At 36.2% G+C, this 17,951-nt stretch overlaps 3 protein-coding genes across 4 annotated transcripts; 2 read left to right on the top strand and 1 right to left on the bottom strand.

Annotated features, from left to right (window-relative positions):
- Nucleotides 1-210: 210 nt before the first annotated feature.
- On the bottom strand, nt 211-5,112 carry LOC9328674 (transmembrane 9 superfamily member 1). Its single transcript, XM_002889796.2, has 12 exons — nt 4,906-5,112; nt 3,637-3,829; nt 3,444-3,548; nt 3,149-3,166; nt 2,957-3,054; nt 2,723-2,875; nt 2,359-2,493; nt 2,034-2,200; nt 1,814-1,908; nt 1,356-1,729; nt 716-989; nt 211-632 (listed from the first exon to the last, which is right to left on the bottom strand). Exons 1-12 carry the CDS (start codon nt 4,990-4,992, stop codon nt 565-567), a joined length of 1,767 nt encoding a protein of 588 aa, XP_002889842.1. The 5' UTR covers nt 4,993-5,112; the 3' UTR covers nt 211-564.
- Nucleotides 5,113-5,721: 609 nt separating this feature from the next.
- LOC9328673 (serine/threonine-protein kinase SRK2A) lies at nt 5,722-8,404 on the top strand. Its single transcript, XM_002892565.2, has 9 exons — nt 5,722-6,278; nt 6,387-6,461; nt 6,576-6,677; nt 6,868-6,921; nt 7,014-7,106; nt 7,219-7,311; nt 7,448-7,552; nt 7,637-7,735; nt 7,822-8,404. The coding sequence occupies exons 1-9, from the start codon at nt 6,159-6,161 to the stop codon at nt 8,173-8,175; spliced, it is 1,095 nt and encodes a 364-aa protein (XP_002892611.1). The 5' UTR covers nt 5,722-6,158; the 3' UTR covers nt 8,176-8,404.
- Nucleotides 8,405-9,943: 1,539 nt separating this feature from the next.
- Nucleotides 9,944-17,849, top strand: LOC9328672 (ATP-dependent DNA helicase Q-like 4A). 2 transcript variants are annotated; one of them, XM_021011291.1, is made up of 26 exons: nt 9,944-10,180; nt 10,628-10,713; nt 10,809-10,967; nt 11,440-11,497; nt 11,739-12,155; nt 12,371-12,553; nt 12,635-12,765; nt 13,041-13,407; nt 13,481-13,612; nt 13,728-13,814; nt 13,928-14,055; nt 14,294-14,414; nt 14,512-14,663; nt 14,728-14,863; nt 14,952-15,075; nt 15,144-15,214; nt 15,330-15,398; nt 15,525-15,647; nt 15,727-15,885; nt 15,962-16,042; nt 16,263-16,424; nt 16,535-16,590; nt 16,726-16,852; nt 16,947-17,041; nt 17,144-17,221; nt 17,327-17,849. In XM_021011291.1, exons 2-26 carry the CDS (start codon nt 10,709-10,711, stop codon nt 17,673-17,675), a joined length of 3,570 nt encoding a protein of 1,189 aa, XP_020866950.1. In that variant the 5' UTR covers nt 9,944-10,180; nt 10,628-10,708; the 3' UTR covers nt 17,676-17,849. The 2 variants fall into 2 exon arrangements, 1 of the variants encoding a protein (XP_020866950.1); XR_002329186.1 differs by having other exon boundaries at nt 9,988-10,180; nt 17,121-17,221; nt 17,327-17,404.
- The last annotated feature ends 102 nt before the right edge of the window (nt 17,850-17,951 follow it).

Here is a 17,951-nt window from a genome sequence, read left to right as displayed (position 1 = left end):
ATCAACATGGAAACAAAATCTGCATCTCGATTAATTTGTTTTATGCCTATTTTAGTATCTCTTTTGCAATTTTAATGCTCGCAGGTCCCACTAAGTTTTCAGATTGAACCAATGCATGTAACTGAGTCAGAATTTTCTTAGAAAGGGACTTGACGGATATTATAACCCAATAAACTCACTACCCCATGAAACCAAATTAACACCATGAACGAGAGTTAACGTCTCCCAAGTCCCAACACATGACAATAATTCATCCAATTGCTCCTAGAGGACAACATATTCAATGATCTAGGTGAGGGTGAAGTAAATATGAACCAAAAAAAGATAGGGAAAAAGATTACAGGTAGTAGTAGTATAGTACACCCACTCGATTCTAATCTAAAGAGAACAATTCACTTACCAAAATGGGAAAGAAAAAAAAAAAAGAAGAAGAAAAAAGAAGATGAAGAGACAAAAAGCCCCCATTGAAGAATATATTATGTTCCTTCAATATAATATATAACCTCATAAGAAGCTTTCTTCTAATTGGATTTGTTTTCTCTCTTTTTTTCCCGTTTACCTCTTCTAGTCGCACTTGATGTTTCTGTAGATCCTCCTTACAAACAGATTTGATCCCAAGTATCCAACAGCTCCTGCAAAATTTTCACAAGAGAAGGTTTAATCAAATCAATAACACCACTCGCTAGTTTGAAGAGAGTGGAGAAAGTGAGCTGACCGCAAAGGATTCCAAGGCCGAGACAGAACATCATGGTGTATCCAAAGTAGAAGCTTGTCTGGAAGAATCCGGACATCTTGGTCTTTACGTAATAGTAATAGATGGAGTATAAGTAGACATAGACAGCCGTCGAAGCAGCAGAGAAAAATGAAGTCCATTGCCAGTGATAGTTCTCTGCATTCAGCAGGAAGTATGTACCCACAATTGTCACACACACCGTCACTATGACGAGAATCACAAAAACCAGTAACATGAATCCATACACATAGTAGACCTGTTGAGCCAAAAAAAAAACCGACAACTTTCAGAAATAGAAAATATATTTTACTTTAGATGATAAGCAAAGACAAAGTGGGTCTACTTAAAGAAGTTCAGCTGCTCAAACTTTAGCTACAGGGCTACTACAACTAGCCTAGGTTTTAATGTTGCAGATCGTAGCTGTTGTGAGATGATGGTTAATGAGCAGTTAGAGAGGGCTGGATTACAAAGGCTGTCTAGGCCGATTGCTGAAGGGGGTAGATTTTTAGGGGTTTGGTTGAGAGTTGAGAGTCTCTAACTAATCAAATCTCTCTGCTTTGGTCAACTGGAATAAGAATTAGCAGTTCCATAGCTTTGTTCTTATCAAAGAAACTATTTTTACCTTGTAATTCCAGAAGGATGTGAAGACAAAGTACATCTCAATGAAGATGCTTCCAAAGGGTAGTAAACCCCCCATCAGGGAGACAACTGATGGAGTCAAGTACCATTTTTTCTCAGGGATTGGACGTGGAATGGTCTTCACACGGCATGGATTGTTAGGAGCACCGCTCCAGTTTCTTCCAACAACCGTTCCGAGGAGGGCTAAGGGGAAGGAAATGAACCCCCAAATTACAAACACAACCACCATTGTCCCAAAAGGAATAGCCGCAAGAGATCCATAGAATATGGCAATTGTGTTTAGGAGAAAGCCAATTCCGAAGCACAAAAAGGGAAAGAGAGAAGCCGTGAGGACCATGCACTTGATCCAATGTTTACCTGAATAAACCAGCATTTAAATTACTTGAATAGTTAGAGAGGAAAGTAACACTGGAGGGGTCCGCCAAGTCGAGTAAGTCATACCCCCGCTTCTTGAGTACATTCCACCGCTCACGTAACCAGAGACAAAGGAAGTCAGAGCATAGCAAACTATGAAAGTTGTGACGATTGCTCCTCTCCTGAAATAATTAGAATACGAGGTGAGCAAAATCCGAATATAAAAGCCAACCAAAAATACTAAAAAGAATGTAGGGAACAACAACACAACATAGGTCGCAAGAGAAAAGAAGAGTGTAATACGTACCCAACGTAGAGAGTTCCCACGATGGCCATTAATATGACAAGAAGAACCAGTAACGCCAACTGTGCACCTGTGCCAACTACAGCTGAGAGTAGAACTAGACTACTTGCTGGCCTGAACACATCTCCATGTACAAGTTTCCAACCAGATTCTTCACTTACATCCCGTTCCTGTACCCACCAATACTAATGTCAGAAATGTCTATGCAGCCTCGCATATATAAATAAAGAAAGAAGTGTTGGACAGACTGCTCGTGAGTAGTAACAGCAAAAAAAAAAAAAAAAAAAAATGTGCAGCTAATGACAAATAAAAGTTGAGGAGACATCACCAAGCTCTCAAGATCATCATCTTCTCGAGCATACTTTGCATAATCATTTCTGAGAGTCCTCATCAATATCATTGAGACCAAACCAGTGAGGAAAATAACCATCATGAACGAGTTAAAGATGGAGAACCAGTGGATCTGCCAAAAAATAAAATAAAAAACTCTTAGAAGGCTTATAAAGCTTGAACAGAAATCTTGAAGAGATGGAATATAGAAATTTGGTAAATTCTTGTAACAATAATTATGGCTTGCACTTATGAACAAGCATGAAATGGGATATTCAGTGTGATACATTATAAACCTGTGAGCCATTCTGAATCACAGACATTAGCAGAAGGGTTAAAATACATAGCATGCTAAAAGTTACCTGGTGTTCAAAGAACGGATAATCAAGATAGACGTCAAAGCGGCGAGCAAATGTGACATTTGTTGGAATCCATTGCACAGAATACGTCAGGTCCATTTTTTTCCCTGCTTCCAATGGCCTTGGGTTGTCTTGAGTGAGATTAACATGAATGATCTATTAAAATAGATAAATAAGATCACAGCTGTAGTTCACATGATATCCATACAATTGCTTAATGGCGTAGCAACAACCGACCTGGTCTTTGTTGTATTTGACAACAATGTTCTTATGTGTGTAGAGGACATGCTTGCCGTTTTCACTATTTTTGTCAGGATGCAGCTCACCCACAAAGCCTACAACAGCAATGAGACAGTATTATAACTATATAAAACTAACAAAGAAAATAATAAATTTTGGATGTTTCAAGTAAATATACAAAGTTCATACCCCACAAAGGTAGATCATCTGAAGTTAGAACCACCAGATGAAAGTCCATGCAAATCATGCCACAGAAAAAGTGAGAAATAAGGTTAGCAATCCAAAGAAGTAATGTAAGATTATATATCCTACAACATCCAATGCCGTAAATGATATTCGTAATGCAGTGAAGATAAAAATAGGAATAATTTAGATTTGCATGATGAAAGAATAACCAAAGGAAATTGTAACATCTTAGATATTAAATCAGCTTTATTTTCATGCTATTTCAGTGGCAATATGTACAAGAGAATGTGAAACATACCCATAAAAAATTCAAACCAGTAGCTAGATTCAATTGCATCTTTGAAATGCTTGACCTTAGCTTCATCGAGTTCAAGCGGACAGATGACATTTCTATCGACATTCTCTGTGGAAAAACAGAAAAGGTATTGTAATCAGAGCACAGGTAAGATAACTAGTATGAAAAAGAAGCTCGTCTACGAATTGAAACATACTCAAGAACTTTATCGCAATCTCACTGTCAATCAGCTCATTTCCACCAAGAACTTCACCAAGACCACCCCATTTGTGAACATTGTTTCCAGATGGGCGGCAAAATGGAAGACTGTAATAGTTGTATGTTTCTTGTGGATTGTTATATGGGCCAACTTTGTTCACCCACAGGGTAACCTGCTCATCGGCTTGATACTGAAAAAGGTGAAAGCAAAATCATTGACTTGACAGAAATGCAAAGAAATGTTGGGATCAACAAGTAAGAGATAGTAAGAACCAAAATTCCATTAAAGAGAACAGACTAAATGTCAAGCGTAGACAGTAGACAGACAGATATTGATAAGGGCATAGTCCAATATCATTTCAAGAATCAAGAGTTAAAAATGTCTACACACAAATGACTCAGATTTACTAGAAAGATGACACTGTGATCTTATTTTTCCTGAGTGTGCAGCACAAACAGAAACATATAATGTACATAGGTAAAATGAGTTTTTCTGAGTATATGTTATTTGCATCATTCCAAATTGTTTGGTTCGCACAGAAATAATGGCCTCTAGACTAATCCTCTTATAAAGCTACCAGATTGCGCTAGAATAATGCATAACCCGCCTTTATTTATCATCTTTCAAGTAGAAAAGATTTAGTTGGAATTGAATTTAAATGTCACACTACTTGTGAGTGTAAGAAGGCAGAGGAGCAAACACATTAAAGCCCTGGATCTCATGATCTCCAATATCACAAAAGACAAGAACGTTTTTGAGCTGAAACTTACCATCAGCAAAAGAAGCCAGGTGTGACACTTCCAGTATTACATTTTAGATACAAATTGAAAAACTTATCTACAGTTACTTCTCGCGACCTCAGAGCTATAAGATCTACATCTCGAAGATATTAGTAAATTAAATGCCACTCAGTTACAACATAACTCAGTAATGATCCAAGTATTTGAACGTCAAACAGACTACCACGTGCAAAAACTGGGTTTCTGAGTATCCAATCAAAGAGAATCCCAATCCCATAGCAAAATTTATAACTAATTTCGAGATTGCGAAAAGCCTAAATCACAATGAAGAGAAAAAAAAAATACTCCTAGACTTGCAACGAAAATGTAATTGGATGGAAGCTCGAGGATCCTACCTATCCGAAAACGAACAGATCCATGAAAAAAATTCAATCGCAAACACCATGCAAATCACGAGATCTACGGACACAGTGCTCGATTTCGAGCTGCATTAAAATAAAGAAACGACTGGAGATCCGAGTCATACCTTGTGATCTGAATCGGATGCGAACGTAGGAGTGAGAAGGGAAACGAGAAGAAGAAACACGACGACGGCGGAGGAGGAAGACGGCATCGTGAAAACCGGCGGACGATCAGATCTGAGGAATGACGGAGGGAGAGATACCAATCGAGGAGAGAGCGAGATCCTCAGCTCAGTGTTTCACTTTGTAGAGATTTTGGGTAATACAAAAACGATAAGGCTCACAACTTCTTTTTGCTCTATTAATTGGGCATATAGTATTTAGTTTAAGCCCATCTAAGGTCTACTATTGGTTTAAGCCCATCTAAGGTCTATTAATGGTTTTGGAGACGAAACGTGTGAACCATATGCGAACATCATTTTGTTTTCTTCCGTATATATTGAAAATGTTTAGAAAAGTAGATGAAAATCATGACATAAATTCATTGAAAGGTTACGTTTGGGTGACAATCTCCATAGAGAAAAGTGTGATTTATGGACAATGATTCTCTCTACATAGAACTAAAAGAATCTAAGGCGAATCAGCTTTCTCCTGATAACACTCGTGTCGTGTAAATAGTGTAAAGTTGAACATCACTATTATGTTGTTCTCTTAAAATTTTGTAATGCGTTGTTTAGGTTTTTTTTTTTACTTGTAATCTTAAAAATTATGATATTTAAAAAAAAAAAAAAAAAATATGATATTAGGGGGAAAGAAAAAAAAAGCGTGTTGGTGACTTAAAAAATCGGAATTATGCACTCGAATCAGCAAGGGAAACAACATGTATGGATCGCATGGAAACTTGTGGGTCCCATTTTCTTAAAAAAAAATCTCATATATTAATTTAATAATAAAAAAAAAACATCATGAGAGTTTGTTTAGCCAGGGAGGGAGATTCTTCATTCTCATCATTACTTCTCTATTAATTTCACCCAAAAAAAAATCCAACAAGACGAAAAAAAAAGGTTGATTCTTCGCTTTGCCTTGAAATCTCTCCAATCCAAATCTCAAATTATCCTTCCATCGTCATCTCTCTTTCCTTTTTTTCACTTTCTCTGCGAATCGCGAGATCTCGGAATCGCATCCTTGATTTTGGGATACTGTCTGGGTTTTTTTTTTTTGTCTTGTTTCATTTTTATGATTTCACGTGAAATTCTTAGCTGCTAGGTCTAGAACTGGAGTTGGAATTTATAACGAGAATTTTGGAGATTTTTTTGTTGGGTTTTCCTTTCTGTTTTGTGTGTTGGAATTAGGGTTGTCGATTTTGGCGAGCGCGAGAATGGACAAGTACGAGCTGGTGAAAGACATAGGTGCTGGGAATTTCGGAGTGGCCAGGCTCATGAAGGTCAAAAACTCTAAGGAACTTGTTGCCATGAAGTACATCGAGCGTGGTCCTAAGGTTTATTCTTCTCTGCTTATTTCTAGTCTGCAATTTTGTAGAGTTGTTATTATATCTCTATGAAGATTTGTAGAATGAGTATTTACTCTGTTGTTTTTGTGGATACAGATTGATGAGAACGTGGCAAGAGAGATCATTAATCACCGATCACTTCGCCATCCGAATATAATCCGGTTTAAGGAGGTTAGTGAATTTCTTGCTGCTTGACATAGGTGTTGTTCTTGCTATGATGAAAATGTTTCTTTTGATGTTGATAATCTTATAGCTTTCCTCTTACATTCGTTGTGGATTTTACAGGTGGTGTTGACTCCAACCCATCTTGCCATTGCTATGGAATATGCTGCTGGTGGTGAACTATTCGAGCGTATATGCAGTGCTGGAAGATTTAGTGAGGATGAGGTGAGCTTGGCATTTGAAACTGTGGCATGTTTTTTTTGCTAATATGCAAGTACTATTAGGACAAAGTTTGGATTTCTGTATGGTTAGAGTAGGAGGAAGGGAAGAAGAGAAAACTTGTGAACCTATTCTTATTTAGTATCAAGCATTAAACAATTGGGGTGTACTTTCTAATCCTTTTTCTCTTTTCCAGGCGAGATACTTCTTCCAACAACTTATATCAGGTGTTAGTTATTGCCATGCTATGGTAAGGCAGAGAAATGATTTAAGCAAGATTCACTTTATCCCTTGGATGTTTGAAGTCGTTCTTTTAATCATGTGTTGGCTATTTTGTTGCAGCAAATATGCCACAGAGATCTGAAGCTCGAGAATACGCTCCTGGATGGAAGTCCTGCTCCACGTCTGAAAATCTGTGATTTTGGTTATTCCAAGGTTTGACTCTAAAAAAAATATCCAAGTTCTCCCCTTGTCTGCAAGATCCTCTTTTGTTCGTCCCCTTTGTAGTAAAAGAATTGTCAAGTGATTTGTTATTCTCTTTTTGTAGTCCTCTCTGCTGCACTCTAGACCCAAATCAACAGTTGGAACTCCAGCGTATATTGCACCTGAGGTCCTTTCTCGGAGAGAGTATGATGGCAAGGTAATTAATGCAATGTTACATAATAAACCAATGAGTGCTTATGAAACTGTCATGCTCTTTACATTTTTGCTTTTGAAATCAAAACGTCATCTTCGTGGAAGTCGCTAAAGATTTGAAGCATCTTTTCCTCTTTCAGATGGCTGATGTATGGTCCTGTGGTGTGACTCTTTATGTCATGCTGGTTGGAGCGTACCCATTTGAAGACCAGGAAGACCCCAAAAACTTCAGGAAAACAATACAAGTAGGTTTCTTTTTTGAAGCCATGTGTATATCTTGCTTTCAATATGCTACATCCTATTCATTAATGTGTGATCTTCTTATACAGAAAATAATGGCTGTCCAGTACAAGATCCCGGACTACGTCCATATCTCACAAGATTGCAAAAATCTCCTTTCCCGTATATTTGTCGCCAATTCACTCAAGGTATACATCAATCAACTGAACTAAATGTTTTCAAAAGATGTTTTTTTTTTTTTTCTGAGCAATTGAGCTATTTCTTGTTTTTGTAGAGGATAACCATTGCAGAAATCAAGAAACATCCATGGTTCCTGAAGAATTTGCCAAGGGAACTCACAGAGACAGCTCAAGCTGCATATTTCAAGAAAGAGAACCCAACCTTCTCCCTCCAGACCGTTGAAGAGATCATGAAGATAGTGGCTGACGCCAAAACACCGCCTCCTATTTCCCGGTCCATAGGAGGTTTTGGCTGGGGAGGAAATGGAGATGGAGAGGGAAAGGAGGAAGATGCAGAAGACGTGGAGGAGGAAGAGGAGGAGGAGGTGGAAGAAGAGGAAGACGATGAGGATGAATACGACAAGACTGTAAAGGAAGTACACGCAAGTGGAGAAGTGAGAATAAGTTGATAATTTGGTTTTTGGTCTGTGTAAGAAAGAAGTTTGTCGTTGGTTTGTTGAAACTGAAAAGTCTCTGTTCTTGTGTTTGCCTTTACAATGCTTTGGCTATGGTTTTGGAGATTTGTAAAATTTGCAGTATAAGAAGAACAAACAGAGGTTGATGATGAGTCATTTGCTACGCATGATGGTACTATGAACATTGTGACCTCGAATAAATATTTTTGTAAATTAGATTTTATTTTCCGGAAAGGATTCATGTACTATTTGATTATTGGATTTCTTAAACCAAAATTTTTTTCGTTTCTTTTCATTACCCGAAAATGCAAAATTATAAAATACAAATGTAAACAATAATAATATCCAACTAGATTTTAACCCGCGGCTATAATTTTTTTGAAAATTATCTATTGCTCTGTTTGATTTAAATGTACTTATTATATATATTACCCCGCATTAAACCCGCGGATCGATTTTTGATAACTAAATATTGAAATTTTAAGTTGAATTTATTTTGTTTAGCATTTATTGTATTTTGATAGTTAATTATACGATTTCACTCGTAGTACCGCCTCGTAATAATATTGATTCAAATCCGTCATACCATATAACCCTGTCCCGTGAAATTAAACATTATTTTGTTATTGTTTTTTATAATATTTTAATTTAAAAGACATATATAATTTGAGTCAATTAAAAAGTTTGCTTTAAATGGCTCCCAAAATATATATATATATATATTTTAATTGTTATAGAGTTCAAATATCATTAATATTATAAACTTTTTATAAAATTTAAATATTATAAATACTTTAAACGTTTTATCATCTTAAAATATTTACAATGTTTAAACTTCTTATAAATTCTTATAAAGTTTAAATATTTATAATACTTGAAACTTCATAAAAGTTTTAATATTGACCCAAACTTCATAATTGTATTTTGGTTGTTAATTCTAAGATTTCACTCGTAGTATATCGTTCCGTATTAATATCGACACAAACCCGTCACACCATATAATCTCGTCCCGTGAAATTAAACATCATGTTATTTTTCTTTTTAATAATAATTTTATTTAGAAGACATATAATTAGAGTTCATTTAAAAGTTTGTTTTTAAATTGTCTCTATAGTATATATATTTATAATTTTTATAGAGTTCAAATGTTATTAATAGATAAAGTTTTTTATAGAATTGAAATATTACAGATACTTTTAAAGTTTTATAAAATTTAAATATTTATAATATTTAAATTTCTTATAAGTTAAAAATTAATAATATTTAAAATTCTTATAAAGTTAAAATATTCATAATATTTGAAACCTAATGAAATAATAATAATCTAAAATAACATATTATTCCGTATACATAAATAATATTTATATATTTGGTAATAATGTTTTTTTGGAGTTAATCTAATTTATAACTAAACAAATTATTTATAGCCAAAATGAGTTTGGTTTATAATAAGTAATATAGCAAAATGAGTTTGTCAAATAACGAATAGTAACCATAATTTAATGAATGTACATTAAATTAAATATATTTAAAAAATGAATTACTTAAAAAAATTGATTTTGTCAAAATTAATTAATATCTTTAAGATATTATGGAAAAGATTAGTTATGGTTAAGATATTATGTTAAGATTTTTTTGGTAATTAATATCTTTGATTTAAATTTTCGAAATTAAATAATTAATGCTAATGGCATGCTATTGTAAATATTTCTCAACTTCAGGATTTATTTGCTAATTGTGATCCAAAAATATATATATAGATTGACATGTTTCAAATTCAAAAATAATTGTTTTATTTTTGGTGAATTTGCGAAATGCAGAATATTAGAGGGAAACTATCCCGCCATTAGGAAACCGCATAATCTTTTCTACGGCCTTGAGCTCAAGTCGGTGGTGGCCATTTTATCCTATATTTCGTCTCTTCGACTTCCCGGATTGTTTCGTCGCCGGAGTGTCAAAATCGACGTTACAGAAGCAAGGACTCCACTGAATCGAAAATGTATTTCTTAGCTTTCGTTTCTCAATCATTTCTAGGGTTTTCGTTTTCTTCTTTCTCGCACCAATTGCGTTTCTTTGTCCTACGAATGTTAACGTTTAGTTTTAGATTAGGGATTCGTTTGTCCATGGGTAAAGATTAATCCTTTAGACTCATGACTGATCGATTCACTTGAATTTCCTGTTTTGTTTTTTTGGAGTATTTTACTGTTTTTCAAATTCTGGAAATTGATGGGTAAATACAAGCGGATTCGTTCTTGTCTCTCACTGGAGTTTGTTTTTGTTTTTGACATGGCAGCCTCAACCTAAATTGGGAAATTTCTGTAAATCGTATTAGATTTGATAATTGTGTATGTATAGTCAGTGATAATGAGCGGACTTCAGTTCTTGTTTCATTATCACCAGCACCCACTAATCTGAATGCAACTTCTTTTCATGTGTGTTTATTCAGTGTCTAAATCGGCGGTGTCAAGGGGAGTGAAAATTACTGGACCTTCTTCAGCATGTTATACCTCTGATTAATTCGAGTCAAATGAGGCAAGATTGATCTTTTCCTTGTACTCCCTGGTTTATTCCGATTTTTTTTAGCTGTTTCTACTTTTTGATCTCTGTTACTCACTGCCAATCTATAGTTGGAGTCATCTCCCTGAAGTTCAGAAACCTAGAGGTCCTCAAACGAATTGGTCGGAACATGCAAAGGCACTCGAGAGTTCATCGTCCGTGACTAAGTTTCTGAGCTCCAATGTCCTTTACGCTCTAGAAAGTCAAAAGCCTAGAGATATGTCTGCAAGGTATTATGGTTATATGTTCGTTCTTTCGAGAACAATCATCTCCTTCTGTTGTCTGTCATTGTTCCTTGATTGTCGTTTAATTTGGTCCAGTCCCAACTGCTGTTTGGATTCGTAGAAGTAGAACTTTTGAAAATTAACTATCAAACAAAGTCAGTGATTGAAGGATAGCTTTCCACCACATTGTGTTATATCGCTTTTGCAGCATCATTTGGTTCTGTGTGCCAATGCGTGTTTGTTTCCTTATCAATAGCTTTGTACAAAATAGAGGGTTCAGCTTTTGCATGGGTCGACTTTCGTACCACCAAACTGCTCCAAATAATATTAAATGATATGTGCATAATATCTCTCTTTGATGCGTTAGGAGTATGCTAGTGATGGAAATCTTGTGATGTTTTTTTTGTCTTCTTCTTAAATATGTTTACAACTAAGTGATTCACAATTATTTGAAAAGCTTTGTTCTCTTTCTGCCTAGGTCAATTGCGTTTCCCAGTGTGAATGTGCATACTTTGGCGCACCCGCAAATTTCAAAGGTAATATTTTTTGAAGGGATATTATGGTAGTAATTATAGTTTTGAACTGATGCATTCCCCTCGTCATAAGTAGGATTTTCATTACATGTTTTTCTTTTACTCTTTCCATTTCACTGAATAAACAATTTATCTCAATGTAGTTCCTATATTCCCCTAGTTTCTGGATGACCTTCCCCTTGTATATAGACCTCTTTATATGAACCGTACATATATGTTAGTTATTGGTCTCCTATGTTGGCAGGCTTGGCGTGCTCTTTCAAGTCTCTCAATAAATAATGCCTACCTAAGACCTGGCGTTACTCCCCCCATTGATGATGGTGGCACCAATGGCTCATATTCTGCAAGAGAGGGATCCACCGTGAAAGTTATATCTAGCACTGGTGGTTCTGTTTATTCGAGCAGCCGACAAAACCAAAATGCAATGAATGTTTCAGGAACTGGAAGATCCTTTCACAGTTTCCCTTCCTCTGTACTTGGTGCTGATAAAATGATTGCTGAAAAGTTTCCACTGGGAAACGACGAGGTCAGAGAATCAGAACCCAGTTTCACTCATTTAAATGGTGTGGAGAAGTCATTCAGGAATTCTGCATTCCCACCTGAGCAGTTCGAATCTGGAAAAGCATGTCTTGGTGATATGGATGATGATGACATACTTAAGGTAATGTTGGTAAAAATAGCACATCTTTTTTCCTTGTGTTCTCAATCTTGTATATGTAGTATCTTTAAATTTATAGCACATTTCCATGACAGAGAAGATTAAAATTGAAACCACTTATATCTTACACTATTGTATAGACTTTTGTAGATTCTTATGTAGATAGCTTTTGGTGGTGAAAATTGTTAATTTAAGCATGTTAACACTTTGTGATGCAGAATATTGATGTCGACCAAATTGTGATGGAACACTACCATTCGACAAGTACTCCTCAGCCATCAGTATCTAATTTTTCATTGAGAACTCCACCTGCCCCACCTGTGGATAGAAGTGCTTCCAGATTAGAAGAAGAGTGCTATCTGCCTCCTGAATTATGTTCCAACTGTAGTCATGGAATAAAGGTATGAGTACTGCTTCTTTTTATTATGCTTCAATGGTTTTTGAAACCCATTGGTTTTCTCTTTTTTTTGGTATCTACTCAGTTAGGGCTTTGTCCAGAAGCTTCAACCCATGTGGAACAGATGAAAGACGTGTTGCTTGCAATATCAAATGAACTCCTTGACGATGCTGCTGACCTGAGTCCTTATCGTGTTGAACAGCTTCGTCAAGAGAGGTCTCTATCCCAATCAATTTTTTTTTCCCGTTTTCTTGGGTGTTAAAGGCGGCTTATTCTACAAGAGTAATAATTTAGCTTCCTTTCGGAGGCTACTGGTATATTACTACTTAGAAAAATTTATCTGGAATAGTACAGTGAGAAGAGATTAGGCTTAAAGATATAATAAACAATGCATATGTTTCTTGAGTTTGAGTATTTAAGGGTATCAAAACTGTGAGTATGTCTTGACTTTTGGTCAGTTTTTAATGTACCAAAACTTGTATATTTGCTAGATTACAGCTGAAGAAACAAATTCAGCAGCTCGAGAACCATATCCGAGATAAAGAAAGGCAAAAATCTCAGTTTTCGTCATCTACAGCTACTCGTACTTTCCAGTATGAAACACCTAAATCAACAAATTATAAAATGGATCAACCACAAACTGATTTTCGAGCACATCTAAGTGACCAAGGCAGATATGCCGGTGATAGCTGGAACACGCCAAGAGATTCTTCCTTTTCTGTTGATAGATATGGTCTTTCAACTGCTCCTGTAGAGAGGGAACCATATGTTCCAAAGATTATTGACGTGACCTACACTGAAGGTTCAAACGACAAAAAGTGGAGCAGTCGTGAATTTCCCTGGACAAGAAAACTGGAGGTGATTAGCTGAGTTTCTCTTATCTTTGTTCACTTACGTTCAATGTGCTCATGTGTTTCCTTGTAACTTTCAGGTTAATAATAAAAAAGTGTTTGGAAATCATTCGTTTCGACCTAACCAGAGAGAAATTATCAATGCAACAATGAGTGGCTCTGATGTTTTTGTTTTGATGCCAACTGGAGGAGGGAAGAGTTTGACATATCAGGTCACTAAAATTAAACCAGTACATTTGGTTTCACTTTGATTCTTTATCCTACTCAAAAGAGATGAAGTTTCAAGTTATTTTCTCAAAATTGTTTTCTAACATTTTTCTTTGGCAGCTCCCCGCTCTAATCTGTGGAGGAATAACATTAGTCATTTCTCCACTTGTGTCGCTTATTCAAGACCAGATAATGAACCTATTGCAGGTGAACACTTCAGCTACCCCCAGAGATTCTATTTATATCTTCTATTTCATTTATAAGTTATTCTCAGTGGATTCTTTCCATCTCACACTTTGATTTCTGAATTATGGTTACAGGCCAATATACCGGCTGCTTCCCTAAGTGCCGGTATGGAATGGGCTGAACAACTAAAGATCTTTCAGGAACTGAATTCCGAGCATTCTAAGTACAAGTTGCTATATGTCACACCTGAAAAAGTGGCAAAGTGAGTTGTTATTTTTATATAAAAACTCTCTTTCTGTTTTTTTATTCTTTCCGATTCCTCTTGTTATTAGCCACGGGTAGGATATTTTATGGCCTATGGATTATGCAGTACTACCGGAGGTTTCTTGTAATTCTAGATTGGTTATTAGCTTAGCTGTGGACGATTAATGCAAGGCTCACCACACTGAAAGATATTACTTGTAACACCTAGCTAAGAAGTATCTCTTTCTTGACTACAGAAGCGATTCTCTTTTGAGGCATCTGGAAAACTTAAATTCTCGTGGTTTGCTTGCTCGGTTTGTTATTGATGAAGCTCATTGTGTGAGCCAATGGGGGCATGACTTTCGACCAGACTACCAGGTTAGGCAATCAAAAGCTTCAAACAACATAACTCTCTTACTTTTTTGAGAAACATTATCGTCCTTTATACTTACCAAATTTTTTGTGGAATGCACAGAGTCTTGGTATACTGAAGCAGAAATTTCCCAACATTCCCGTGTTAGCTTTAACAGCTACAGCAACAGCCAGTGTGAAAGAAGATGTTGTACAAGCCCTTGGCCTTGTTAACTGTGTCGTATTCCGGCAAAGTTTTAATCGTCCAAATCTATGGTAAGGTACAACTACCTAAAACCATATATGTATACCAGAATGCTGCTTACCAAGAAGTTTGCAGGTATTCCGTTGTTCCCAAGACAAAAAAGTGTCTGGAAGACATCGACAAATTTATTAAGGAAAACCATTTTGATGAATGTGGAATTATATATTGTCTTTCAAGAATGGACTGCGAAAAAGTCTCTGAACGGTTGCAGGTTGGTCATTTGTATATTGAAGCTTTATCAAGTCGTGTGCATACCACAAATATTATGTTGAAACGTAGAATTGGATACTATTTTTCAGGAGTTTGGTCATAAAACAGCATTCTACCATGGCAGTATGGAGCCTGAGCAACGTGCCTTTATACAGACACAATGGAGCAAGGACGAAATCAATATAATATGTGCTACTGTGGCATTTGGAATGGGTACTGGTTTTTGCTAATGTTGTTTTAATTCATTGAATGTTTCTGCCCATTAACATTGCACATATCAGGAATCAACAAGCCTGATGTCCGCTTTGTTATTCATCACTCGCTTCCGAAGTCTATAGAAGGCTATCATCAGGTATTTTTAATAATACAATCAATCATGTAAATCTTATTTAACTGATTCCACATAAAGCTAGATACTGGTATTTCTTCTAGAAACTCACATAAGCTATATTATTTTTAATCCAAAGGAATGCGGTCGTGCTGGTAGGGATGGCCAGCGGTCATCTTGTGTTTTGTATTACGGTTATGGCGACTATGTAAGTGCATATAAACTAACATATTGTATTTTTCTTATCCGCTTTGTTAGTCTGGAACGATGAATTTCTTTGATCTTTCATCTTTCCGCTCTTGATCTTGTTTATGCATACACAATATTATTTCAGATACGAGTCAAGCATATGATTAGCCAAGGAGGAGTTGACCAAAGCCCCATGGCAACTGGGTATAATCGTGTAGCAAGTTTAGGGAGGATACTTGAAACAAATACCGAAAACCTTCTCCGCATGGTACTTAATGTGAAGAATCCTATTTTTTTGCTTTCGATGGTATACTTGTTGAGATATTTCTCCAATTTTATTGCTTCAGGTTAGCTACTGCGAAAATGAGGTGGAATGCCGACGCTTCCTACAACTAGTGCATTTCGGGGAAAAATTCGATTCCACAAACTGCAAAAAAACGTGTGATAATTGTTGCAGTAGTCAGAGTTTGATTGACAAAGATGTAACCTTGATCACAAGGCAACTGGTACAGAAATCATTAGAAGCTCACTATGTATGTGTTATTATTGGTCACATCTCACTATCTTCTGTGCGTTGCACAGGTTGAACTGGTGAAGCAAACAGGAGAAAGGTTTTCTTCTGCTCATATTCTTGAAGTCTACAGAGGTTCCTTAAACCAAATGGTATGCACAAATAATAATAATCCACATTTCCTTCAAGCCTTTGGAGATATTTCTACCAGATTATGCTAATTATTAAAACCTGTTTCGCCTCATAAACCATGGTCTCCTTTTTATACTTGGTAAAGAATAATTGTTAATGAAAGCCTTGGCTTCTCAAGCCCAGCAATCCAACCAGTGTAGGTCGATCTCTTGAAAAAATAACTGTCTTCTTTGCATCTAGGTCAAGAAACACAGACATGAGACTTTGCAGCTCCATGGAGTTGGAAAACATTTATCGAAAATTGAAGTCTCTCGTATCTTACACTATCTCGTAACAGAGGACATTCTTGTGGAAGATGTCAGGAAAAGTGATATGTATGGATCTGTGTCATCGTTGCTCAAGGTACTTAATTTTGAATTATTTCCACTTTGCTTCTCCCTCTCATTAATGATTAAGTATGATAGTAAGCTAACTGGAACCCTGATTGTCTCTATTTACCTATTTGTATCTAGGTGAATAACGCAAAGGCTACCTTACTATTTTCTGGAAGCCAGACTATAATGATGAAGTATGACTTTGTGCTTATATCTTTCTTTAAGGTTCATAAGAACTAGGTTCAAGCAAATCATTGCAATTACCTGTGTTTTATTTGTTAACGGCTTGTTAAAATTACTTACAATAAGACTTCCATAATCTGTTGCAGATTCCCTTCTTCTGTAAAAGTATTAAAGCCAAGTAAACAGGGGGCAACCGCAGCAAAAGGTCCTCTAACATCAGAGAAGCAAAGTACTCTTCCACTTACAACAGAAGATGCTCCTCCAAAAGATTTGGTATAGTTCACTGTAGTTCAGTCTCTTTCTTTCTTGTTGACATTAATCTACCACTCTGAATTGCTGAGGTTTGTTCCTTGATCTTTTTCTCTAGAATCTCTCTGCCAACATGTACACAGCCTTGAGGAAGCTTCGTACAGCTCTTGTCAAAGAAGCCCCTGATGGTGTCATGGCATATCATATATTTATGTAAGTCTGAAAAACCATTCCGCTTCTCATTTTCCAAGCTCTCTACTTGATCATGGTCAATTCCATTATTTCCTCACAGAGTCTCTGTGTTTGTGGTGGCAGCAATTCAACGCTTCAGCAGATAAGCAGACGAATTCCCAGAACCAAAGAGGAACTCCTTGAAATCAATGGCCTTGGGAAGTAAGTTGTTCTTTTATCTTAATACCTTTACTCTTAATCACCAAAGCAATGAAGAAAAACCCAAAAGCGTTTGCTGATGGTGTGTATCTTTAAACTCTCTTTCAGGGCCAAAGTAAGCAAGTACGGTGATCGGTTGTTGGAAACAATAGAAACAACGGTGAACGAGTACTACGGAACTAATAAGAAAGACTCCATCATCAGCAACGACAGTCCCGATTCAGGGAAGAGGAGAAGAGACGAGAACATTAGTCCAAATGTAGCCGAGGATGATGATTTCGAAGTAAGTCCAAGCCAGTCCTGCAAAAAAACAGTGAGAAACAAAAGCAATGAGGTTCTTCATGGTGAATGTGTAGATGGAGATAGAAGAGGCATGGTTATGGAGAAGCTTGACTTTGATTTCAGAGACGAAGATGTGTCAGAGATACGACCGGAGGGAAGAGTATTACCTTGGTGAAGTTGTGATCACTGAAATTATAGTTGTAAAGAAATTTTGCTGTAATATTTTTTTAACTTCTATGGCCTACTCAATGTACCTTGATGTTCAGTAGATTGCAGAAACTATTTATTAGATGGTGACTTCATTGATGATCTTTGGATTTTTTTTGTTTAATCAATCATATATTTGGGATTTGACTAGAATGAAGAATTACAGGTGGCGATGGATCATTTATCATAAGAGAGATATTATTGTGAAGAAACCACTTCAGCCAATGGATTTGGTAGCTAGATA

This window comes from Arabidopsis lyrata (genome assembly GCF_000004255.2).
Source record: "Arabidopsis lyrata subsp. lyrata unplaced genomic scaffold ARALYscaffold_1, whole genome shotgun sequence".
Lineage (NCBI taxonomy): Eukaryota > Viridiplantae > Streptophyta > Magnoliopsida > Brassicales > Brassicaceae > Arabidopsis > Arabidopsis lyrata.
Note: the sequence above shows the minus strand (reverse complement) of the source record. Positions and strands in the feature narration are given on the sequence as shown.

Excerpts from the sequence above, each read along its gene's own strand:
- LOC9328674 (XM_002889796.2), bottom strand. The coding sequence starts at position 4,992 with ATGCCGTCTTCCTCCTCCGCCGTCGTCGTGTTTCTTCTTCTCGTTTCC. Across the intron at positions 3,830-4,905 it reads CATCCGATTCAGATCACAAG|TATCAAGCCGATGAGCAGGT; the intron begins GTATGACTCGGA and ends CACCTTTTTCAG. Across the intron at positions 990-1,355 it reads CATCCTTCTGGAATTACAAG|GTCTACTATGTGTATGGATT; the intron begins GTAAAAATAGTT and ends TTGGCTCAACAG.
- LOC9328673 (XM_002892565.2), top strand. The coding sequence starts at position 6,159 with ATGGACAAGTACGAGCTGGTGAAAGACATAGGTGCTGGGAATTTCGGA. Across the intron at positions 7,312-7,447 it reads GGAGAGAGTATGATGGCAAG|ATGGCTGATGTATGGTCCTG; the intron begins GTAATTAATGCA and ends TTCCTCTTTCAG. Across the intron at positions 7,553-7,636 it reads ACTTCAGGAAAACAATACAA|AAAATAATGGCTGTCCAGTA; the intron begins GTAGGTTTCTTT and ends CTTCTTATACAG.
- LOC9328672 (XM_021011291.1), top strand. Across the intron at positions 11,498-11,738 it reads CGCACCCGCAAATTTCAAAG|GCTTGGCGTGCTCTTTCAAG; the intron begins GTAATATTTTTT and ends CTATGTTGGCAG. Across the intron at positions 15,399-15,524 it reads ATTACGGTTATGGCGACTAT|ATACGAGTCAAGCATATGAT; the intron begins GTAAGTGCATAT and ends ATATTATTTCAG.